Source organism: Peromyscus leucopus, chromosome 7 (assembly GCF_004664715.2).
Source record: "Peromyscus leucopus breed LL Stock chromosome 7, UCI_PerLeu_2.1, whole genome shotgun sequence".
Lineage (NCBI taxonomy): Eukaryota > Metazoa > Chordata > Mammalia > Rodentia > Cricetidae > Peromyscus > Peromyscus leucopus.
Genome location: NC_051069.1, coordinates 8,458,014 through 8,483,752, shown reverse-complemented (window position 1 = coordinate 8,483,752; position 25,739 = coordinate 8,458,014). Strand labels below are relative to the sequence as shown.

General features: G+C 45.4%; 1 protein-coding gene across 1 annotated transcript in view; it reads right to left on the bottom strand.

Annotated features, from left to right (window-relative positions):
- Dis3l (DIS3 like exosome 3'-5' exoribonuclease) overlaps window positions 1-18,067 on the bottom strand; it is a 43,831-nt gene extending 25,764 nt beyond the window's left edge. Inside the window, exons 1-4 of the mRNA XM_028866827.2 lie at window positions 17,797-18,067; window positions 16,071-16,224; window positions 4,611-4,739; window positions 2,830-2,965 (exon numbers count right to left, since the gene is read on the bottom strand). Of these exons, the coding sequence (XP_028722660.1) occupies window positions 2,830-2,965; window positions 4,611-4,739; window positions 16,071-16,224; window positions 17,797-17,935 (558 nt within the window). The 5' untranslated portion in view covers window positions 17,936-18,067. The remainder of the gene's footprint in view (window positions 1-2,829; window positions 2,966-4,610; window positions 4,740-16,070; window positions 16,225-17,796) is intronic.
- Between the last annotated feature and the right edge of the window lie 7,672 nt (window positions 18,068-25,739).

The following is a 25,739-nucleotide window of genomic DNA, read 5'->3' as shown; positions in this document are numbered from 1 at the left end:
TCAAAAAAGGAGAAAAATGTAATTTTAGTCAACTGTCCTCTGCAGGAACAAGACATGATGTATTGCAACAGAAAAAGCAAGTGACACCGCCATTAATATCTGGCGCCCCTGGAATTCTCCGGCACTCCTGAACACATTTTTATAGCACAGTCAAGAAAATTCTATTGGCAAATCTTTAGCAATACATGCACATGGGAACCCTTATGGAATCTACAATTCAAAATTGAAGCTGGGCGTTCTATAAACTGACAGCGATACTGGAGGCTGCATCTGGGTTTTTGCATCAGAAAATGCAATCATCCAGGAGGTTTGATTGGCCAGCTGGACAGACAGGCGAGCTATGGAGAGATGAACAGTCAGCCCGATCTCTCAAAAGGTACTTAAGAGATAGAAAGAAGGTGTCGCCGTGACAGCCTGAAGCAACTGACACTGATAAAACGACATGACTGTGACCTGATAGCCTCATATAAATAACGCCACATCAACTCCCAGTGGCCCTACTTTTCCGCATGCACAATTCCAATGGGAAAAGGGAGGGTTGCTGACATTCAAGACTGCTGTAAGGGACTAGGGGTGTGGCTCAGTTGGTAGAATTCTTGCCTAGAATGTGTGAAGCCCTGGGTTTGATCTCTAGCACCACATAAACCGAGTGGTAGAGCACACCTGTAATCCTAGCACTTGAAAGTCTCCACTTTCCATGGGAAGATCAGAAGTCCAGGTCATCCTTACCTACCCAGGAAGTCTGAGGTCTGTCTGGCATATATGAGGTCTTGGAGGTAGAGCAGATTATATATATATAGTATTCTCTCTCCATATATATATTTTCAACCCCCAATACTACTACTATTACACACACACACACACACACACACACACACACACACACGAGAGAGAGAGACAGAGAGAGACAGAGACACACAGAGAGAGACACACAGAGAGAGGCGCAGAGAGACAGAGAGAGAGACAGAGAGACAGAGAGAGAGAGACAGAGAGAGACAGAGAGAGAGAGACAGAGACAGAGACAGAGAGACCGACAGAGACAGAGACAGAGAGAGACAGAGGAGAAAGAAAGAAAAAGAGGAAGATTTTTTTTTTCAGGGTTTTTTGTTTGTTTGTTGAGACAGGGTTTCTCTGTGTAGCCCTAGCTGTCCTGGCACTCACTCTGTAGACCAGGCTGGCCTCAAACTCATAGGAGATCTGCCTGCTTCTGCCTCCCGAATGCTGGGATTGAAGGCATCCACCACTACTGCCTAGCTGGAAGATTGGTTTTAAAATAGTTTGCAACCACGGTGGTGGCCCATGCCTTTAATCCCAGCACCTGGGAGGCAATAGACAGGTGAATCTCTGAGTTCGAGGCCAGTCTTCTACAGACTGAGTTCCAGGACATCCAGGGCTACACAGAGAAACTCTGTCTTGAAAAACAACAACAACAATCTAACCAACCAACAAAACAAAAAATAGTTTGCCTTTGTGTGTGATAGTCAGAAAAATAATCTGGGAGGCAGTTCAGTATGGTGGCTAAAAGCTTTGGCGCCTGATTCTAGACACCAATCCCAGCTTTACTATTTTGTACCAGCTGCCTGTGGCCAGCTTCTCCATGCTTCATTTTTCTTACTAGTAAGATAGGGTACTGACCTACCTCATTATGTTGTTGCAAGAATTGAAGGACATAATAGACTTATGTATATTACTATTAAGTACCATATTTATACTCGTCACAGTAAAACGGAAACATTATTGCTAATGAGGAGGCAAGAAAACTACCATTTTGTAGGTAAAAACAAGAGATCATTAGCAATTTTAGTATTGACTTGCAGCCACGATAACCTGCCACTGTCATCTAGAGGCTGGAGGTATAGGTCAGTGGTAGTGTGTGCTTAGCATGGGGAGGCTCTAGGTTCAATCCCCAATACACACACACACACACACACACACACACACACACACACACACACACAATACACGCCACACATGCAACATGTAACACAAATAGTTTATGGGTAGCAGAGTCTAACCGGGTTGCTCTTGACTTCTCTGTTACATATAGTTTCAGGAGTCAGTCTGAATTTGCTACAGTCATGGCCCCCTGGTCACCAATAATGCTATGGACCATCTTTTTTTTTTTAAGATTTATTTTATGCATATGAGTGTTTTGCTTATCTGTATGTATGTGTACCACATGCATGCTTGGTGCTTGAGGAAGTCAGAAGAGGTCAGACAGTTGTTAATTGCCACGTGGGTGCTGGGAACAGAACCAGGTCCTCTTGTGAGAACAACAAATGCTCCAAACAACTAAGCCCCCTCTCTAGCAATCAACACAGACAACATTAAAGTCTCCATTCTATTCCCCCTTTTTAATCGCAGACAGGCATCTCTTGTTCACTGCTGTACTCAAAACGAAAGACAGAGAACTCTCAAAAAAAAAAAAAAAAAAAAAAAAAAAAAAAACATCTATTTTATGTATCTTCTGCTGGACTCAAACCTTCAGTGAGCCTCCTGCCTCAGGACTGGCAATCCCATCCCAGTACTGGGATTACAGGTATGGAGCGTACTTTCTCTTATCTGTGTTCCCAAAGGATCTAGACTGTGGCTTTACAGACACTGTTAAGAACTGGACAGTGGTGGCACATGCCTTTTATCCCAGCACTCAGGAGGCAGAGGCAGAAGAAGCTCTTGAGTTGTAGGCCAGCATGGTCTACAGAGTGAGTTCTAGGACAGCTAGAGAAACCCCATCTCGAAAAACCCAAAACAACAGCAACAGAAACAAAAACAAAAGAACTGAATGTGTTGTGTGTGTGTGTATGCGTGTGCGTGCAGCACTGGAAATACCTTGAAAGAAATGACAAACACGCCTTCTGTTTCACTTCCATACTGCTGAATGGCCTCTTCATCTTCTGTCACCATAACGATGGGCATCCTGTCCCCGCAGTGGTGATAGTACCAAACAGCTGAGTTGTATATGCTCCTGGGACAGCAAAGGGTGGTGAGCATCCCAGGCACAAACACAGCTGCTGTTCAGAATGGCATAACTGGTTCCTATCTGTCATCCTGTGTTCCATATAGCTAATCACTCTCCATCCATCCATCCACCCACCCACCCATCCATCCATCCATCCATCCATCCATTCACTCATCCACCCATCCATCCACCACCCATCCATCCATCCATCCATCCATCCATCCATCCATCCATCCATCCATCCATCCATCCATCCACCTACCCATCCATCCATCCATCCACCCACCCATCCATCCATCCATCCATCCATCCATCCATCCATCCATCCATCCATCCATCCATCCATCTATCCACCCATCCATCCATCCTTTTGTTCTTTCCTCACACAACAAATACTTCCTGGGTATCTACTCTAGATAACTGGGGGCTGGGCCCTCTGTGGGAGAAAAAAGGAATCAGAAAGCACCTCCCATCTCTTCTTTCTAGATGTCCAGTCCCCAGAGCAAGTATTTTCACTTCCTGCTTTTGTTAAAAAACCCCAGACTCGCCGGCGTGGTGGCGCACGCTTAATCCAGCACTCGGGAGCAGAGCCAGGCGGATCTCTGCGAGTTCAAGGCCAGCCTGGGCTACCAAGTGAGCTCCAGGAAAGGTGCAAAGCTACGCAGAGAAACCCTGTCTCAAAAAACAAAAAAAAAAAAAAAAAAAAAAAAAAAAAAAAAAAAAAAAAAAAAAAAAAAAACCCCAGACTCGGTCACTTGGTAACATAACAATTTCTAATTGGAAGCTGAGCTACAAGGCACATGGGAAATGACCAGCAACCATGAAAGATGAGGTACAGTCTCTAGCTAGGAGAAAAGCCAGCTGCAAGCAGCTGAAGCTGGTAAGCCAATAAGACTGAATGGAAATCCACATGATATGCCTGGAATCTTCCCCTAGAGAGCTGAAGTCTGGGTCTGGAGAACTGGGTTCAGGACCGTAGCATATTCCCAGGAAAGTGCACAGACTTGGAAGGTTTTGTGTCTGCATTCCTCTCTGAAGGGCTGTGGGCAGTTACATTCCACCCCAAGGAATCTTGGACTTAACACTTAGGGGGCAATTGTGTAAGGTGTAACCACACAATTATACCTGGGCTCTTGCATTTGGGCCACTGTGTGAGGTACTCCACAGGGCCCTCCAAGGTCCCAGCAGGCCTGACTGAGCCTCCTTTTCCCACATTAGCCTCACAGCCCCCATCTTACTGCCATCATTTCTGCTCCTGCTGTGAGGAACCACCATCTGCAAACACCCCACATCTAAGCTCTTGCTTCACACTGTGCTTTTGGGCAGACCTAAACTAAGTCACTGCATCTTCTAGAACAGTTTCCGTTTAGTGAGACTGGCCCAGGACATTCAATTGAGCAAGTCATCTTTTTATCTTAAGGCATCCAAGTTGAGCCTTCCGTACCGCTGGTAGACATTCCACAGCCCGTGTGTCTGGGCAGTCTCAGGCTAGGTACCTTCCTCTCCTCAATCCCAATTGTATCAATTACATATTCAGATGACACATCTAAATGCTGACACTTCAGTGTTAACCACAGTTCGAAGAGAGAACACAGACGAGAACACAGAAAAGCCCCAGTGAGAGGAGTGCTGTGACTCCATTGATGCTCACCTGGTCTGCCACTTCTCCATGGCCTCCCCCTTTTCCCGGGGGAGGTAACAGTGCTGCTGGAACTCGTTAGCAAAGAGAACACAGTCGTGGCGAGCATCCTTCAGGAGGTTTCGCAGTTTGTTATACTGTCTGTAACACAGGGGACGGAATAAATCTCGCACAGCAGGTACTCATCTCCTGCCAACTCCCGCCAAGGATCGAAACAGATGAGGCACTTCAGAGCGAGAGATGGATTGTTTAAAACCCAAGGAGTGTCCTAGCACTCGGGAGACTGAGGCAGGAGGATCCTGAGGTTGAGGGTGGTTTGGGAGGCATGGAGAGAGCGTGTCTCAAAAGACAAAATAAGGGCCAGGAAGATGGCTGGGTAGGTAAACGTGCTTGCCACACAAGTGTGAGGACCTCGGTTCAAATCTCCCAGAACCCAGATAAAGCCGGGTGAGAGCATCTGTCATCCAGTGCTCACAGTGGGAGGCTGGGGGTAGAAACAGGAAGAGCTCCAGAAACTAGCCTGGTACGTGCAGTGGTGAACAAGATTCTGTCTGAAACAGTGAAAGACAAAGACGTATACCTGACGTTGTCCTCTGACCTCCATGCACACTGTGGCATGTATGAGTGCACCTGTACACATCTCACACACACCTACACACCAACCAAAAGGAAGGCAATAAACTAGCCCACCCCTGAGAAGCGTTATTCGTATTGGCTTCCGTTTCTGTGTTAGTGCTTCTCAGTTTTGCCTGTCAGTTCCCTGCACTGGGGAAGGCCTCATTAATTAGTTTGCAGATTAATTAGATTCCTTCTCCTGCGTTCCCTCAGAGATGCCTGGCCATTTTGCTATGTAGTTACATTATCTGTGTTCTCACAGCCGCAGCACAGAGGCAAGGAAACCTTGGCATCTTTTTGGCTTCCTACTTTGTTGGCAAACTTTTTTTTTTCTCCTTCGAGACAGGGTTTCTCTGTGTATCCCTGGCTGTCCTGGAACTCACTCTTTAGACCAGGCTGGCCTTGAACTCACAGAGATCTGCCTGCCCCTGCCTTCTGAGTACTGGGATTAAAGGTGTGTGCTTTTAAGCATTAATACATTTCCCTTTAGCTGGCAGGCCTAGAAAAGGTCAGGTAGAGCAAACAAGTTTAAGGATTTATCTGTGAACTGTGTCTAAATCTGCCTCCATGATTTCATGAAGAGATAGACCCAGTTGTCAGAGAGTTAACAGAAAGTCTAAGTTTCCCCAGTCCAGAGAGCTTCCAGCAATGTGAGCCAGAACCATGCCCAAACAGCAAGTCTACCATGGGTCAGCTTGAACGAGAGAGCTTTTCAAGAGCCTGTCATCAAGAACTACAGAAAACATTGAGGCAGTTATTTTAAAAGGAATTGGTTGGGCTGTGGGCTCTGCAGTGCTGGGCTCCAACCCAAGGCCTTGCACTCACTCTGGTTATCTGTGGACAAATGATCACCCTGGCTAATATCCTTCCCTCAGCAAGTGTTTGCTCTGCTCCTGGGCCAGGCCTTTGGCCGGAGAGTAAGTGCTATTGCACTGACTACCTTTGGAGGCGCCATCTGGACAGGCCAGGGCCTCACTTGCAGCAGCCTGACTACAGCAAGCAGAAACAGCTATTCTAACAAGAAAAAGAGATCAAAACCAGAATTGCGAGCCCAATTCTGGGTGCATGTCCAAAAGACAGAACCTGGGACTTGTGAAGCACTCAGCTAGGAGTGCTTGCCTAGAAGGCACGAGGCTCTGGGGTAAACCCCGAACCCTGCTGAATAAACAAGTACACAAATAAATAAAGCCACAAAACCCAACCAAACAAAAACGGGATTCAGACAGGTATCTGGGCACCCACATCCACAGTGGTACCTTTTACAGGAGCAAAAAGGTGGGTATAACTGAATGACAAGGAATAAATGAGCCAAGGTCAATACTGCTTGGCCCTTGAAAGGGGGCTTCTGACACATGCTGTCGCCCGGATGAACCTGGACACAGGGCTGTGAAGTCAGCCAGACGCAGAAGGAGAGACACCGATGGCTCCAGCTGCATGAGGAACCTAGAGCAGATACATGGAGGCGGAAAGCTGACTTATTACTAGGCTTGGGGTCAAGATGGAAGAGGCAGCATTTAAGTAGTACAGACTTTCGGTGTGGGGAGATGGAAAGTTCTAGAGCTTGCGGGTGTGGATGGCTGCATAATGGTGCTAAAGGGCACAGTGCCACCAAACTGCACACTTAGGATCTAGAAAAATGTCAATCTCTTTTTGTTTCGTTTTTTTGAGACAGTTTTTCTGTGTAGACCTGGCTGTCCCGGATGGAACTCACTCTGTAGACCAGGCTGGCCTTGAACTCATAGATCCACCTGCTTCTGTCTCCAGAGTACTGGGATTAGAGGCATGTGCTACCACCACCTGGTAATTTTTATTTTCTTTAAGATGGGTTTTCACCTGGGCCTGGTAACACACGCCTTCAATCCCAGCACTTAGGAGGCAAGGGCAAGTGGATGTCTATCTGTGAGTTTGAGGCTAGCCTGGTCTACATAGTGAGTTCCAGGACAGCCAGAGCTATGTAGAGAGACCCTGTTTCAAAATAAACAAACAACCAAAACAACCAAACAAATAGAAAAAGACAGAGTCTCATACAGCCCAGGCTCATGTCAGACACTAGGTAGTGATCTTCCTGCCTCCGCCTACCTGGTGTACGTGGTGCTGGGGACCAAATCCAATCCAAGGCTTCGTGTATGTTAGACAAGCACTCTACAAACTGGGTTACAGTCCTACCCTCTAAAAATATTGAATTTTATGTATATATATTTCATGAAAATTAAAAAAAAAGTTATGCTACTTTGCAAAAAAAAGCCCAGACTCCCTCACTTCGGTGGGAAACACTGGTCAAAGGACAGGTCTGTCCTGGCCTCCTGGAGCAGGCCTGAGGCCTGAAGCCTGAATGGAAGAGAGCCAGACAAACAGCCAAAGGTGATGAGTGGGGACAGAGCCCTGAAGACGCTCTGAAGAGAGCAGGCATGTGCTCCATTCTGTCCTCAGCATTCCGCCCATGGCAGGGCCATAAGGGATGTAGGCCTAGCATCTGTGTCAACAGCGATCCAAGCTCAGGATTTGGGGTCTGGATAAACTGCCACCTTCAGAATCCAGCACCCTTCTGCCAGCTCTGCACACACCACCTTCACTTATTTATTCATTGCTTTTTGAGACAGGTTCTCCCTACATAGACCAGGTTGGTCTTGAACTCACAGAGACCAATCTGTCCCTGCCTCCCAAGTGCTGGGATTAAAGGCCATTTCACCATCCCTGGCATCACCTTCATTTTAAATTGTGTTTAGTATTATTGTGTGCATATGATGTATGTGGGACATGTGCATGCCACAAAGCACATGTGGATGGCAGAGGACCACTCTGTGGAGGTGGTTCTCTCCGGCCACCTTATGAGGGTTCTGTGTGCTTCCATTTGTCAGCTAGAGAAGGGACATGGACAAATGGCAGGAGAATACTGATGGGGAAGACAGGGATTCGGCAGTGAATCACTCTGGGTGTTGACAGTCAGGGCTTCTTGGAGATGTGTAGGCTTGTGGTTATAATTTAGTAGTGCACACATAACAATACAGTCATAATTCCTGTTAGCAGGCTTTGCAGTGTTTATGATAGTCAGCAGACAGAAGCCTGTGTGAAGTCAGCACAGAGAAGCTTCAGAGCACTGTGGACATGTTTCACCAGAGCGACGGCAGTGGCTTAGACAGTCAAGATCTTCAATCTTAAAACATTCAGTCTTAGGCTGGACATGGTGGAGCACAGCTTTGATCCTAGGACTTTGGAGGGAGAGGTAAGAAGATCAGACATTCAAGGTCATCCTTGGCTACAAGGAGTTTGAACCAGCATGGGCTACAGTAGACTCTCTCAAAACAAAAGTTTCAATCTTACTGAAAAAACAAAACAAAACAAAACAAAAACTAATTTTCTTAGGCAGGCTTAGATGTTTTCCAAACTTTTATCAACTAAATGTTTAAAAAAAAAAATTTCCTGGAGCCGGGCGGCGGTGGCGCACACCTTTAATCCCAGCACTCGGGAGGCAGAGGCAGGCAGATCTCTGTGAGTTCAAGCCAGCTGGGCTACCAAGTGAGTCCAAGGAAAGGCGCAAAGCTACACAGAGAAACCCTGTCTTGAAAAAACAAAAAACAAAAAACAAAAAAATTTCCTGGAGATGGATAAACTAACTTCTTTAGACTGAATCTGTGGGAAGGGAGTAGGGAGGGGCAGGTGCACCATCTTGTTATGTTGCCCAGGCTAGCTGTGAACTCCTGGGTTCAAGTCAGCTTTCTGTCTCAGCCTCCCAAGTGCTGTGATTGAAAGAACATGGTGCTATGCCCAGCTTGATGACATTTTACTATTTTTATTCAATGGGATAGTGGCCTTGTCAACAGATGCAACCCTCCCCCCACAATGGTGATGGTGGCCTTGCCTATAGAGACAACATTCCCCTTTGCTGGTGATGGTGGCCTTGGCTACAGATGCAACATCCTGTCTCTGCTGATAACACCCTCTAAGGCAGCGGTTCTCAACCTGGGGGTTGAAATTCCTTGGGGGAGTGGAATGACCTTTTCACAGGGGTTGCATATCAGATGTCCTGCATATCAGACACTTAACATTATGATTCATAACAGTAGCAAAATTACAGTTATGAAACAGCAACAAAAATAATCTTATGGTTGGAGGTCACCACATGAGGAACTGTATTAAAGGGTTGCAGCATTCAGAAGGTTGAGAACTGCTACGGGATATCTCATCACACTGTGTGAAGATATGTTGCTGTCTTACCTTGCCTGCCTAAGGCATCTGATTGGTTTAATAAAGAGCTGAATGACCAATAGGTAGGCAGGAGAGAATAGGCAGAACTTGCGGGCAGAGAGACGAACTCAGGGTTAGAATCAGGAGATTCCAGCAAGACACTGAGGAAGTTGGATGTATAGAATATGGAGGAGAGGTAAAAAGCCATATGGCAGAAAGTAGATTAATAGAAACAGATTAATTTAAGTTACAAGAGCTAGTGGGATAAGTCTAAGCTTGCTTTCATAATTAATAATAAGTCCCTGTGTCATTATTTGGGGGTTGGGGTTCCCAAAAAGAAAGTCTGACAAGAAAGACCTGCTTTAGAGAACTACTGCTCTAAGGCCTAGAAGAAGGAAGAACTGGGAAATGAATCCAGTAGAGTCTTCCTCTGCTGGGCTCTGCAGTGCCATGCTAGGGTCTCCTAGACCTCCTTTCAGGTGTCTTACAGTTTTAATATGTTTATGTTTCTAGTCCTATTAGCTAATACTTTACTGGCATTTATGGAGCACATTTTGGAGTATCAGTGCTGCTCTTTTAGAGGCTTCTGCCTTAGCTACAAGTGTCCTCCCTCTGCCCAATTACCTAAGCCAAAACCTTAGTGCTATCCTTGACATTACTTCCTCCCCATCGTACATCTAAAATCATCACTAAGTTCTATAAATTAAAAAAAAAAAAGCTAGGCATGGTGGTGCAAACCTTTAATAACAGCACTTGGGAGGCAGAGGCAGGAGAATCTCTGTGAGTTCGAGACCAGCTTAGTCTACAGCATAAGTTCCAGGCCAACCAGAACTATAGTGAGACTCCCATCTCAATAAATAAGTAAATCAATGAATATTTATAAAATAGTTATACATATATACATATATATACATATGTTATATATGTATACATATATCAATAGTTATACATATATATGTTATATACATATATATAATTCAGACAAAGAAATTCACTTTCCCTTAAAACATATGCAACTGATAGTTTTTAGTACACTCACAGTTAAGCAACTATGACCATTCTCTAATTCCAGATCATTTATTTCATCGCTCTAAAAAGAAACCCGTGTCTATTAAGCAATCAGTCCCCACTTCCATTGGCCCCAGCCTCTGGCAACCACTAAGCAATTTTTTATCTCTATTTTTGTCTATTCAGGACATCTTATATAAATGAAATTATATATGACTAGATTTTTTAAGCTAGTTGATTTAGTGTATGTGTCTGTGTGGGAGCCTGTGCGTGGCATAGCTCAAGTGTGGAGGTCGGAAGACAACCTGCAGGAGTCGGTTCTCTCCTTCCACCAGGTGGGTTCCAGGGACCGAACTCAGGTTGCCAGGCTTGGTGGCAAGTGCCTGTAAGAAGCTTTCTCAAATGTAGTCGGACTTTCTTTTTGGGACCACCAGCTCCCCAGTAACAACATGTAGACTTAAGATTAATTATGAAAGGTTGGCCTCAGCTTAGGCTTTTTTCCAACTAGCTTTATAACTTAAATTAACCTGTCTCTGTTAATCTACATTCTGCCACGTGGCTTAGTTACCTCTGTTCTGTACCATATGTCCAACTTCTTCAGAGTGTCTGGAGAAATTGCATGCCTAGATTCCTCCTCCCAGTTTCTCTCTCTCTGCCTGGAAGTCCAGCCTATTCTTTCCTGCCTAGCCATTGGCCATTTAGCTCTTTATTAAACCAATCAGAAGGTGCCTTAGGCAGAGACCTATCTTTACAATGTAAACAAATATTCTTCAACAAGTGCCTGAGCCATTTTGCTGGCTCCAACATATAAATTGTGTGTGTGTGTGTGTGTGTGTGTGTGTGTGTGTAGCTGGTTTCTTTCATTTAGTACAATGTTTTCAAGCTTCATCCAAGTCCTTTCTACAGCTGAATAATATTCTATTTTATGGATATAGCATGTTTTCTTAAGCATTACCAATTGAAGGCCACTTTGGGTTGCTGTTACTATCTGGCTATCATAAAATAAGCTGCTGGACCAGTGAGAGAGCTCAGCAAATAAAATGACTTGCTGTATAGAACTGATAACCTCAGTGTAACCCCTGGATCCCACAGTGGATCCCAAAAGTTGTCCTCTGACCTCCACTCACATACACCCATGGCACATACATGTATGTACACACACACACACACACACACACACACACACACACACACACACACATAAAAATCTAAAAGTAAATGAATCCACTATGAGTATTTGCCATGTTTTCAGTTTCAATATGGTTGTACTTCTAGTTCCATGATTACATTCTTAGGAAATGTTATGGATTCCTACCTACTGAATCAGTCCTGGAAACACCCACTTCTGCCCATGTCTAAGCTGCCAGTGTCCTCACTACAGTTTGGGGATGGTTTGAGTGTGCTCTCTTGTGGGAGCTGAGCTTGCTTTACACAGCAGTGCTGCCATTAGGGGATGGCTGGACCATGTGCATGCTCACCAGGTGTCTGGGATAGTCTACACTTAGCTGGGGGGAGCTCTTTGCTCCACCCCTTGGCATTCCTTTAACAGCCCTTTAGCAGAGACAGAAGGGACTGGTGGTTTTGACCCAGACCCTCTCGAGGCTATCCTGTGTTTCTAACTGTCTCTCTCCTCTATATTTCTATCTACATATTTCTCACTTCTCCCTCCACAAGAGTACCCTGGGGGAAAAAGAGGGAGCAGGTCTACCTCACTCTGTAGTGGACCATGCATTGAAAATTCATCCCTCTTGTGAGATATTCACAGGGTGGAAAGTCAATCAAATTCTTGCGCAGAGAAGTGATTCTGGGAAGTGGTTAGGATTCAGACATCATCAGGTAGAATCCCAGGATTGAATTGCTGGTGGCTTTATGCAAAGGAAAAAGGAACCTACATCAAGTGTTTTATTATAGCAATGCAAAACAGGCTAATATAACATGTCGTCTGTATTACAGCTGCAGCCTCTAGCCTTCTTTCCTTCAGGACTCTTTTCAATTGAATCAATCTTTAAAACAGGAACCTGATGTCATGCCATCCTGAATCAAACCCTTCCTTGACATCCCCAAAGCCCACGAGGCTTTCCATCTGACCAAGTGTCCTTCCAGTTCCTTGAGTGTGCCACCTCTCTTTCTCATGGATGCTTGGCCAGAAGTCTCCTTTTCCTGGAGAACTCTCCCTTGCCTGGTCTCCTTTTCCTCATCCTTGAGAGCTCAGTATAGGCAGTTCACTCAGGAAAGCCCTTCCTGGCTCCCTGGTTGGTTGGGTTCTGCTACAGCCATGTCCTGGTGCTTCAGAACATCTGCCACAGTGTGGCTCTACATCTGTCTGTGAGATGACTTGGCTTGTCTGGTCTCTCTCAGGACTGGATCTACACCTTTGTTTACTGCTGTATTCTAGTCCTCTGGATGAGCACATGGATGAGCACATTCACATCTGAATGCACGAATGTGTGGGAGCCTCCCAGAATCAAGTGCCCCTTCATTAAATAAGCAGTTGAGGATTGCTAGGTGTCAGATGTGTGATTATCCTGAACAATCAAAGGCCTGGCATTATTCACCTCTTCTCTATCAGTCCATTTATGAGAACAAGAATTTTCTACATTGGTATTCCTGAGATCAAAATATAAAACCACATCACCACACAACGGGATTACAGGTTATGTCTCTCTGTTGTTAAATGCAACTCTGGCAATTTCATTTCAGTAAAATAATACCATCTATCACATTACCTTAGAGTCAGCCCCCTGTGCATTCATGTTCCATACCTGAGGGCACTTCATTTGCAGAGAGAAAGTATCTAGAAATAAGAGCTTTGACTGTCTGGGGAATGGATGCTTTTACCCGCCTTTGTTCCTCACACAATGCAGTATGACAACAGTTTACACAGCACTTGGGCTGTGTTGGGTGTTTTAGTAACCTAGAGATGATTTAGAGCCTACAGGAGGATGAGTGACGGTTCTATGCAAACACCACACTATTTAAAACAATGTTTATTATACTTATCTTTTCAGAGGAGGATGTGCATGTCACATGTATGGGTGGAGGTCAGAGGACAATGTGAGGGAGCTGGTTCTCTCCTTCCACCATGTGGATACTATGGATTAAACTAAGGTCATCGGGCTTGGTGACACAATCCTTTACATGCTGAGCCACCTTGCTGGCCTGATGCCATTTTATTTATTTATTTATTTATTTATTTATTTTTTTTTTTTTTTTTTTTTTTTTTTTTTCGACAGGTTTCTGTGTAGCTTTGCCCTCTCTGACTCACTTGTAGCCAGGCTGGCTCGAACTCACAGGATCACCTGGCTTGCTCCGATCTATTATTGCGCCCACCGCCCGGCTTCATTTATTTTTAAAAATTAGACATATTCATTTCATGCATGACTGTTTTGCCTGAATGTATGTATGTATACCATAAGAATGCTTGGTCCCCACAGAGGTCAGCAGAGGGAGGGCATTGGATCTTCCGGAACTGGAGTTGGAGGTTGAGGGGATCTGACCCGGGTCCTCTTCAAGAGCAACAAATGGTCTTAACTTCTGAGTCATCTCTCCAGCTCTCCAGTGCCATTTTATCTGGAACCTGAACAGCTGCAGGTTTTAGTAGCCCTGGGGTCCTAGAATTACTTCCTTTTATAAACCAAGGGACTACTTTAATACATTTATAGTTTTATAATTTTGTGCTGTTTATTAAATTTAAAGGTCTAATTTGGTTTTGAGGTTTATTAAATACTTAAACAGGAAGACTATAAGTAGATGTATAGCTAAATATCCATACAATTATGCATGTTTGTTTGTTATGACAGAGTCTCATATAGTCTATACTAGATTCAAGCTTTCTGTATAACCTAGACTGACCTAGGACTCCTGACCCTTCTGCCTCTAGTTTACAATTGCTGGGATTATAGGTGTTTGCCACCATGCCTGGCTATCGGGAATCCAGGAAGACGTTTTCTGCTAGAAACAGGGCTGATATTGTAACGTTTGAATGTGTGGTAGTTTGAATGTAGTTGGCCTCTATAATCTCATAGGGAGCAGCACTATTGGGAAGTATGGCTTTGTTTCAAGAAGTGTGCCACTGTCGGGGGTGGGGAGGGCAGGCTTTGAAGTTTCCTATGCTCAGGATACCACCCAGTGTCTCAGTCGACTTCCTGTTGCCTGCAAGATGTAGGACTCTTAGCAATGTCTGCCTGTACGCCACCGTGATGACAATGGACTGAACCTCTGAAACTGTAAGCAAGCCACCCCAATTAAATGTTTTCATTTATAAGAGTTGCCGTGGTCATAGTGTCTGTTCACATCAATAAAAACCCTAACTAAGACAGCACTTGGTTTATCTGTTAAGGAACCAATAGTTCGAGCCGACAAAGTTCTCATCGAATGAAAAACAAGGGGTGTAGCAGGGCCTACTTCCCAACTCCTCACCCTTGGCTTTCTCACAGAGAATACTAACACACAGGGTGAGCACAGCAAAACCCATAGCATCAGCTCCTCATCAACCTAACTACGGAAACCATTCAGGAGAAAGGACATTTAAATTCCAACTCTTTGCTTTCGCTTGTCTCAGGAGTAGGTTTTCAAAACAATCCTAATATTAAAAACATTTTAGAAAACAGAAGTTGAAGAGGCTTGCAGTGTGTGAGCGATCTGAATGATAACAACAAATTGATTTTAGTGGAAGAAATTGAAATATGACACCTGCAGCAGTGTTTAAACCTGGATGTGTAAACATCTCTATCTCTGTGGCTGAATAAAATCAACTTCAAGCTCATTTTAAAATACTCAATTTGAAAAAAGACCCAGGCACATTCCAGCTAACGTGTATTTTTCTGAACTGAGCATAAGGACAATTTATCATTTTCATATACAAATAAAGAAAACTTTATCTTTTACTACCAAAGTCTGAAGAAACCAAAACATCTTAAAAGCAGAATAAATACAGTTTTTGCTTGTTAAATAACTTGAGGTGTTGAGGGTTTGGGTATATAATTCTAACATGCTATTTTCATAGTCTTAAGTTCAGAGCATAAAAGTTTCCAAATGTTAAATGAGGCAAAACTGTATTTTAGGGTATTTGTATAGAAAGGGGCAATTTTTCTTTCATTTAGGCACAAGGCAAGTATTTTAAACTGGTTCAATTAAAAATGTTTTGTTCAGCAAATACAATTACTATGGCTGATAGTTACAGGACTAATCTAAAAATAAGAATGAGCTATTTTTTTAATTTCATTGAATAAATCACTGCAAGTACAATTTGCATCCACAATAAAGGAAGATAAGATTTAAAAGTACTCTTTTCCCAAGAAAAGAATGCTCCTGAAACAATGTATCTATAAATAAGAAGATTAAATAATATACATTATTAGCAAAAATAAAGTGCTACCTATAAAGATGTAAACCTTCAGACGCCAATTCACCACCGAATCTTAAATATCTGCATCCTGGGACATCACAGTTTATTGATCTACAGTTAGATCTTTGGGCCAGGTGTTGAAGCGCACAGACAAAACGGTACTGCATTCCTCACCAGCAAAGAGAATACCAAATTAGTTTCAAAAATCCTTCCTGACAATATAATGAATTCCTCCTCCTTCGCTCTAACAAGGGACCTTTTCTAAAGGGGGTGGGGGAACCTTCACAATAAATAAATAAATAATGCAAAACAGGTACCTCCGGCCTCTCTGATGCTGTACAGCTTGACAAGCCGTTTGCATGAAAATGATTCCCTTCAACTCGGGAAACTCGAGGACCTCAAGGTAATCCTGGACAACTTTCCAGTCTGGAATCACATAATGAGTCACTTCAGCAGACAAGAGCTTCCCATCTGAAACATAATTCAGAGTGGAAACGATTAGGTAACATTTTCAAACCTGGTTTATGACTATTTCAATGTCACAGTGCCCCGGTGTGCAAAATAACTTCTCATCTTAATTTCACCTTAAAGTTTTTCAAAGACAAGACAAATCTACTTTGGTAGAAGCTCAAAGTTCAGAGTAGATTCACTGCCGCCTTCTCTCTTTTTTGAAGCTGTGATTAAATACAAGCCCGACATGGTTTACGCTGTTGCCACTACTGCGGGAGAGGATGACTGATATTTTAAAAACAGCTACATCCTCGGCAGAAGCTAAATTTCTATTAACTCATCACTGACATGCATGAACATTGTAATGGATATTTACACATCCATCATATACCTATACCTACATATACACACACACGTACACATATATGTACACACACACAAATGCACACGTGCACATATGTGTGTGTTAACTACTTCCATGTACCTAAAATTTCCAAAGTTATTGTGTCTGAAGCTTCTGAACATGGCTACAAGGCTCTAAGACAGTGGTTCTCAATCCATGGGTCACGCCCGGGGCAATTGACCCTTTCACTGGGGTCACATGTCAGATGTGTACATTACCATTCATAACAGTAGCAAAACTACAGTTATGAAGTAGCAATGAAATAACTTTATGGTTGGGGGGGGGTCACCACAACATGAGGAACTGTGTTAAAAGGTTGCAGCATCAGGAAGGTTGAGAACCACTGCTCCTAAGGGTTGAAGAGAATGTGCTAGAAAGGATGTGCAGCCTGGGCAGTGGTAAGTAAGGCTTCCACTCAACTGACAGCTCTTTCGCCAAGCGGTGACCTCAGTCATACATTCTGAAAAGACCCCTCAAGTTCATCTCCCACTAGGGGTAAGAAACAGCGACCCTTGCAGCCTGAAAAGGGGAAGTGTGGCTCACAGCAGTCCCCAGCCCAAGTCTGCTATAATGAAGAGGCTGGCGGGTCTGCGCCCTGGCAGGAGCAGAGCGGCAATGTCAAATGCCCAGCAGTGCGCTCAGGAGCCAGGCGGGAGCACCCTCTTTCGGGCGAGCCTCCCTGATCTCACTGCGGGCGGAAAGAGGGAGGTGCCTACGCCTTGAGGTCCCTCCAGAAACCCGAAGCACCCGGAGCCTCTGGGCTGAGGGCACAGCAGGTTCTCGGTGCCCCCCATTTGACCGAGCCATTGCGGTAGACGAGCCCCGCGCGGAGGGTGCCGCCTGCTTCCGACCCGCAGAGAACGCTCGCTCCGGGCCGCCTCCCGGACCGCCCTGGTTCCGCCAAGCCCAGGCTGCTGTGGCTCGCTCCGGCTCCGCCCTTGACGCCAGGCCAGGGCCGCCCTCGCTCCCGGGCCCCGGCTCGCCTCTCTCCTTAGGTCCCCGCTCCCTTCACCAGTGCCCGGCCGCCATCACGACGCCAGGCCCGGGCTCCCTGTGCTCCTCCGGCCTCGGCCGCCTCTTTCCTTCGGCTCCCGGCTCCCTTCCCTCGCGCCCCGCAGCCCTCGCTACGTCAGGCCCCGGCCTCCCTCGCTCCTCCGGCCCCGGCCTCCCGGCTCCTTCCCGGCCCTGACCGTTGCGGCAGGCGGCGGGCTGCGGACAGAGCGGGCTGTTGCAGGGCACGCTAGGCCGCAGGTAGTGCTCGCGAACGATCCGCAGCGTCCGGCCCTGGAAAGTCCTCAGCAGCAGCACCTTCTCCCGCTTCTGCAGCATGCTGGTGGCGTTGCCCCGCTCCGCGGCCGGGAAGCGGCGGGCGGCAGTGGGAGGCGAGGCCGAGGCTTGGGGCCCGCCCCTCGGGCCTGCTCTGGCCTGCAGTGGCAGGAGCGTTCCGGGCACCGGGCACCCCGAGGGTTCCGGGCACCCCGGGGGTTCGCCCGGCTCGGCCCAGCCCAGCCTGCGCCTGGATTCCTCTGTAAGCCCTAGCTAACAGGTTGCCCCTGAGCCGGGAAGAGCTCAGATAAACTGTTGACCCCAGGCACCATCGGGCATGACGGTAGGATGTGACAGCTGGTCTAAAAGTCCCGTGTGAAAAGATGTTTTTACTTTGTTTCTACCCACAGGCCCGAGTGGGAACCTGCCATATTAACAGGTGTAATAACTAAGAGTTTTCTAGTCCTTGTTTTTGCAGTATCTAAAAGAATCGAAAGGCTTAGCAAATAAGCTGGTAACCCTGCTGGCCAAACATGTTTTCCCCTTCAAAATGTGCTTATTTTAAAATTTAATACACGTAAACAACCAAACACTACAGATAAAATGAAAACCAGTCCTTCTGGGGTAAACACTGTACAACTTTTATAGCGTTGACAGCCTCTGGCAAAGGAATTCTTAAAACTGCTATTGACACAATCATTAAGTACTGTGCTTGTAGCTCCTGACAGAAAGGACAGTATCTTGGAAGACCACACACCCTGGCTTCTCCACGCACTCGGCCCACCACTGAAGCCACGGTTAGCAGCTTCACACACAAGAGTCTCCTTCAGCGTCTGTAAATCAAAGGAGCGGGCATTTATTTGTATCCCCATTTTACAGGCTGTGAGGCTGCTTTAGGGAGCTTAAGAGGCCAAGGATACCTAGTTATTAAGTGGCAGAAGCAATGTGCAAGCTAGAAACTGGAAAACCCCAAAGCAAGTTCTTAAGTACATCTCTTCACAGGCGAGTAACCCACAGGGCCTGCACCTAAGCAGTTTACTGCTTGGCAAACTCTGGTGAAGGTGGCTGGCCCAGCTGGCTGGAAACACGGGGCTCTTCCAATGTTGCCAAATTAAACCAAGTCCAGCCTCTCATTTCACCCTAAGGGAATGCATAAAGAATCATGATTCCAGCCCGGCGCTGGTGGCCCGTGCACTAGGGAGGCAGAGGCAGGTGGATCTCGGTGAGTTCGAGGCCAGCCTGGGCTACAGAGTGAGATCCAGGACAGGCACCAAAGCTACACAGAGAAACCCTGTCTTGGAAAAAAAAAAAAAAAGAATCATGATTCTTTTCTCACTGTACCTCTGTGTCAAGTTACTCAAAAAAGGTGGACTTGCACAAATGGGAGATAGTATAGAGCTGGCACACAAGCGAGAGTGCAAAGAGGGTCCCTAAAGCTGTCAACAACGGTAATGTGTGATTATATATATGTAAAACGATATATATATATATAAAATGATAATGTATCCTCTAATACAGGAGAGCCCAGAGGACAGTGAGTAGCCAAAACTGTTTCCTACATAAAAAATGCTTTTGATAACTGTCCACAAGTTCCTCTCCAGTTCCCTTCCTATCTTTTTAAAGCCTCTGATTCTGTGGGATTGGAGGAATGACTTTGATTAGGTCCTAATCTGCCCTTAATATCTCTCTTCAGCACTTTGTGGCTTGAAACTGTCTGCAAATGAACGATCCTTTAAGGAATAGAGCATATCTAGGGTTCTATTGAGGGTGGATTTTTATCAGTCCTTAAAATAAGACTGGGGATGTAGCTTAGCTGGTAGAGTTCTTGCCTCGCACGCACAAAGTTCTAGCCTGTGCACCAAAAAACCAAAACCAAAACCAAAACAAACAAAACAAAAACTAGGTGGGGTGGCACACAAGCCTGTAATCCCATCACTTGAGAGGTAGAAACAACAGGATCGAAAATTCCAGCCCAGCTGGAGAGATGGCGCAGCAGTTAAGAGCACTGGCTGTTCTCCCACAGGACCCGGGTTCAGTTCTCAGCACCCACATGGCAGCTCACAAGTGTCTGTAAGAGGGTACCCCAGATTCTCATGCTGGCAAAACACCAGTGCACATAAATTAAAAAACAATTCAAGGTCATTCTTGGCTATACAGTAAGTTGGAAGCCAATGTGGGATGCATGAGATACTACCTCAAAAAATAAGTTAATTACAGTAATCCAATGCCTACTGTACAGCTCCTTTTCTTATATTGGGACAATAATGAACAATTTACTTATGAGATGATCTCAGGTATCCAGGTTAGCCTTAAATTTGCCATGTGGCTGAGCTTGTGATCATCCTGCCTGTAGCTCTTCTTAAGTGTTAGATTACAGGTACCTGGGATGGAACTCAGGGCTTTGTGCATTGCAGGTAAGCACTGAGCCACATCCTTAGCCCCCCCCCCACTTCTGTCTCTCTTTTGGAGACAGGGTAGTGATGAACTCTGGCATTTACTCCTCTCTCTGTCTCTCAAGTGCTGGGATTCTCATGAGCCCAGACCTGACTTTATACATTTTGTTGAGGAACATGACTCTTAGTTCTTAGAACTGGTGGTCTATAATAGACCTTTTGGTTGGGCCAAAATAACATAATAGGGCTTTTTGTTGTTTTTTGGGGTGGAGGGTTGTCTTGTTGACCATCTGAGGCCTCTGGCCTGGAAACGTGCCTCTCAGACAGAATAACTATGCTACAGTGAGATGGCCCAGCAGGTACAGGTGCCTGCTGTGCAACACACATGTACTTGACATAAACTGTAATTAATTAAAAAAATCTCAGTGTCTCAGGATAAGATGCTGCATGGGTGTGGAACATCACTAATTGTCTTTCTGCAGGACCCAGGCTACTGAAAGGGGATCTCTCTAGAACATTGTTGGTCATTGGAAAAGGGAAGGGAGTCCTCTAGAGAGCCTCATACCAACAAATAACTCAGTCCGGAAGTAATGCTGTCATTCTTGCCATTGGCCAGAGCTCGTCACATGGCCATAGAGCAGCAGGAAGTGTGTTCTTCAAGGTCTGAAGGCAGGCACCAAGAACCCTTTGAACTAAACAAGCAACTTACCAGAGTGCTCTGCCCAAACCCTAAGCCCTAAACGTGCCAATCCAGTCCATCACCAGCTCCACCCTGGTTATTTGGACCAGCTTTAGCCCACTCACTGTCTGGCCTTGGGCATTCTACCTCTTTTGGCCCAAGACCCTCCATAAGCCATTAAGCCAAACACACATCACACACACCTGGAATCCTTACCTCACATGCTTCGGTATGTGATCCCTTATGGTAGATAGGATGAATTCTCTGCCAAATTCTTGTCCACATTTTCTTTAGGCACACTGATGACACATGTCTTGTCTCCCTTATAGATAAATGGATGGTAGCCATGTATCTGGGGTTCCATCTGGCAGAATACAATGGCACCATTTTCTGGAATGGCTCATAATACTCCCCTACCCGACTTCCCACCTACATACCTTTTCTAATAGTTTCCCCAGCTGGATGCCAAAGTCCAAAGCATTGGCAAACCAGCGTTAAAGATGCCAGAGCCCGTCTACTTTGGTTCCTGCAAGACTGTAGAGCAGAGCCCGGCCTCCCTCTTCCCAGTGGACTCTTGTACCAGAGAAATAAACCCTTTGGGTTTGAGCACACTAGAATCCCAGCACTTGGCAGGCAGGGGAAGGAAAAGCAAGCTCAAGAATTCAAGGTAAACTATCATTACCAAAATAGACTCCCAGTTAACAAGAGATTAAGGCGACTGGAGATGTGGCTTAGTTGTTGGAGTACCTTAAGAAACTTGCCTGGGTTGGAGAGATGGCTCAGTGGTTAAAAGCACCAACTGCTCCTCCAGAGGTCCTGAGTTCAATTCCCAGCAACACATGTGCTCACAGCATCTGTAATGAGATCTGTGCCTCTTCTGCCTGCAGACACATGCAGCAGAAACTATACATAAAAAAAAAAAAAAAAAAAAAAAGATAGATAGAAACTTGCCTATTAGTTGCAACACAGTGTTTAAAATAGACAAATAAGCAAATACCCCCTCACCAGATGCTAAACACTGTGAGGCAGTTTGATGATTTCTACAGTTGCACTAAACCACACAGTCCTCTAGCTGGTGGCAACCAGCGTGTTCTGCTGTGTTCGGGCTTTGTGGGGGCAGCAGAGCCACACCGATATCTGATGGACAGGACATCTGATGGCTTGCTTCTCTCTTTAGTCGCTTCTTTCCTTGACCACCTAAATGCAGATGGCCAGCATGCTGCCCAGATAGCAGAACACTGGCAGCCCCAGCACTCCGGTCATCAGCAATCCTTGCCATACCCCGTTTCCCTGGTGCATGGCCTCTCCCTTCCTGTCTGAGCACCAGTGTGCTTACCCTGTGGGCCAGCCACAGCACCTACACGCCTTCCTACAGATGCACCTTGGGAATGCAGAACTCAGTGTCTACTGGATCATAATCAAAACCTCACCAAAGGTTAGCCTGGGGAGGGAAGGGAAACTCCCCTGAGGCCTGGGAGGCCTGGGATGGTAGATGTACAAAAGAAATTCCAGAAGATGAGCTCTAAGAACTAGAGCACATTGCAGAAGCAAGCTTTGAAATATTCTGCATCTATTTACTTCTTATTGATTTATTTATTTTGACTATAGTACAACATGCTTACTGCAACACAGTCAAACAATGCAGCAGGATGCCAAGTAAGAATGCATAAATTCTGTTCTCATCTGCAGTCTACTCTCACGCAACACACTACTGTTGATGGCTTCTGAGCCATTTGGCTTAGATCGAGCGTGTACTGTTGATAGCTTGTATGGATCCCAAGAGTTAAAGATAAACCCAAATTTGCAACTCTGATGGGCTGGGCAAACTGTATTGTGCCAGTTAATCACAGCGCAGGCTATGTGGCTTGTAGCTGGAGGCTACGAAATATTCAAAGCACTTTCTCTTCTCTTCCTCGTCTTGTCTGCTTCCTTCCCTTTCTGTTGCTGTGATGAAACACTCTGAGGGGACAGGTGCAATTGCTTAGTGGTAAGGGAACCTGCTGCCAAGCCTGAGGACCTGAGTTCGATCCCCAGTACCCACAGGCGGAGAACAGACTCTTGTAAGAAGAGTCTCTCACCTCACATACGTGCTGCAGCACACACACTGTGGCAAGTGCATGCGTGCACACAAAAGAAATACAATGTAACAAAAGGCCTGGACAGAAGCATCTTAATGGAGAAAGGGGTTATCTTGGCCCACAGCTCCAGGACGCAGTCCCTCCTGGCAGGAGAGGCAGGGTGGCAGGAGAGTGAGGCAGCTGGTCACGTGTGTGCAGTCAGGAGTCGGAGAGGGATGAATGCTTGCGCTCTGTCCACATCCTCCCTTTTATCCAGTTCAGGATCCCAGCCCAGGTAATGGTGCTCTCCACAGTGAGTCTTTTCACCTCAGTCAGGCTAACCGAGGTAATCCCTCACAGGTGTTCCCACAGGCCCATTTCCCCAGGTGATTCTCGAGCTCATCGAGTTGACAACTGAGATAACCAGTGTATTTCAGCTTTGCGTCTTTTCCTTTTTTTTTCTGGGAGAAAGGCTCTCTATGTAGCCCAGGGCCTCCATAGTTCAATCCCCCTGCTTCAGCTTCTAGGTGTGCACCCTTATGGCCAGTGTTTTACTTGCTGCATCCTCACATTTAGTTCTAAAAGCACCGCCGTGACCACACTCCTGTTCACAAGTATGTTTTCCAGGGGAAGAGATGGGGTAGGAAGGGCTGAATCAGCTGCCCAGGCCACACACCAAGTGAGTGGCGAACTCAGCTTTGAACCTAAGCAGTCTGGCTGCAGAGTTCTCACAGCAACGGCCCAGCTGTCCAGCCGTCTCCTTAGTAAACAGAGAGAGCTGTAGGGTGGGAGCACATTCTGTATGGTGGACCACAAGGAGCTCAGTGACAGGGTTACAGAATCGGAGACAATGACACTCAGATATTGATCTAACTTCGGGAGCCTTAGCAATCTCAATTATAAAAATATGCCCAGCTGCACAGATGGTACTGGGTCCTGATGCTAATGAGTCATGATTCTAATAGGTCGTGTGGATGTCTACAATTACACCATTACCTAAAGAGTCAATGGCTTTTACTTTTACCCCATGGCACTGGGGTGCAAACGGCTGCTGTGACTACTTTGTTACTTTTTTCTTCTTCTTCTGAGACTGTGTTTCTCTGTGCAACAGTCCTGGCTGTCCTGGAACCCAATTTGTAGACCAGGCTGGCCTTGAACTCACTGAGATACACCTGCTCTGCCTCCCAAGTGCTGGGATTAAAGGCGTGCACCACCATTTCCCTTTCTCCACTCTGTTAGCTGTATTAGGGAAAAGTTCATTTCCTATATGTTGAAGGTTAATATGATCTTTGCTTTAGAATTCCAGACATTTAAGAAACCCCGTTGGGTGGTGGTGGTGCACGCCTTTAATCCCAGCACTCGGGAGGCAGAGGCAGGCAGATCTTTGTGAGTTCGAGGCCAGCCCGGTCTACAGAGCAAGACCCAGGAAAGTCGCAAAGCTACACAGAGAAACCCTGTCTCGAAAAACCAAAATAAATAAATAAGTAAAATTATAAAAAAAGAAACCCCAATATTATCCTGAGATGTTCTGCTAACTTGCTCCAATTTAATGATTTTATACTTAGAACTGACTCAGCCCGATTTTCACTGTACTGTTAATCTACTGATAACTCTGGTGTTCTACCACTAGGAGGTGCTGTTTCATTGATTTCCCCCCTCCCCTTTTTTTTTCTTTTTCAAATTAAGTACCTCACCTAGTCCCTTCCATGGGAATATCTGATAGTGAAAACCTTGACTTTTCACATACCGCTGTTAAAATGTATCCAATTACTGGAGACAAAAAGAAACAAACAAACAGGTTAGTATTTTAACAATACTTTTATTCAAGGGGCTTAAAGGTCCAGATACTTCAACATTAATTAGAAGCTAAGCTTCATTGATTAACACAGAAAAAGAAAAGAAAATCCTGAGTCTTGAGGCAGAGTAGAAGAAAATTCAGTTACCTGGCTTGCCAATTATAATTCAAAAATAGAAACATCGCTGTTGTGGTTTAATTTTTTTGATTGATTTTCTTTGATGAGATTAAGTTTTCACCCATCTTGTAGAATGTTTCAGCAGGCCACAATAAATAATTACTTCACTGGGTAAATTCATCACACAGGGTTTTCCTGCTTATTCTGTCTTGTTTCTGCGTATTTCTGAGCTGGAGTGAACAAATCCGATTTTACATCTGTGTCCATAGCCTAAGAATTCGGAAATCAATATAAATACAACAGAAGGTTTATAGGGAAATGGAAAAGGAAACAAGGACTGCTTGGCCATGATCCTGGATCTCTAGGTTTGGGATAAATTAGAGAAACTTCTCTTTATTTTCATTGTTTAATAAGCAAACTAAAGGCACACCAAAGGATACTGTTCTATCTGGTTATAAAGCAAGAGAATATGGATTGAAACTTAAATGGCTGTTACTCTTTGTTATTGGTGTTTTCTACTCTTTGGCTCTTTGCTCTTTTGGGGCCTGCCATTCAGCTACCAAATAAACACACACACGGAGTCTTCATTCCTTCTTATGAATGCCCGCCTTTGCTTGGCCTGTTTCTGGCCAGCTTTTCTTAACTTAAATTATTCCATTTATCTTTTGCCTCTGGGCTTTTACCTTTCTCTATTTCTGAATATCTTTTCTTTCCTTTTTACTCCATGTCTGGCTGGGTGGCTGGGTGGCTGGGTGGCTGGGTGGCTGGGTAGCTGGTTGGCTGGGTGGCTGGGTGACTGGGTGGCTGGGTGACTGGGTGGCTGGG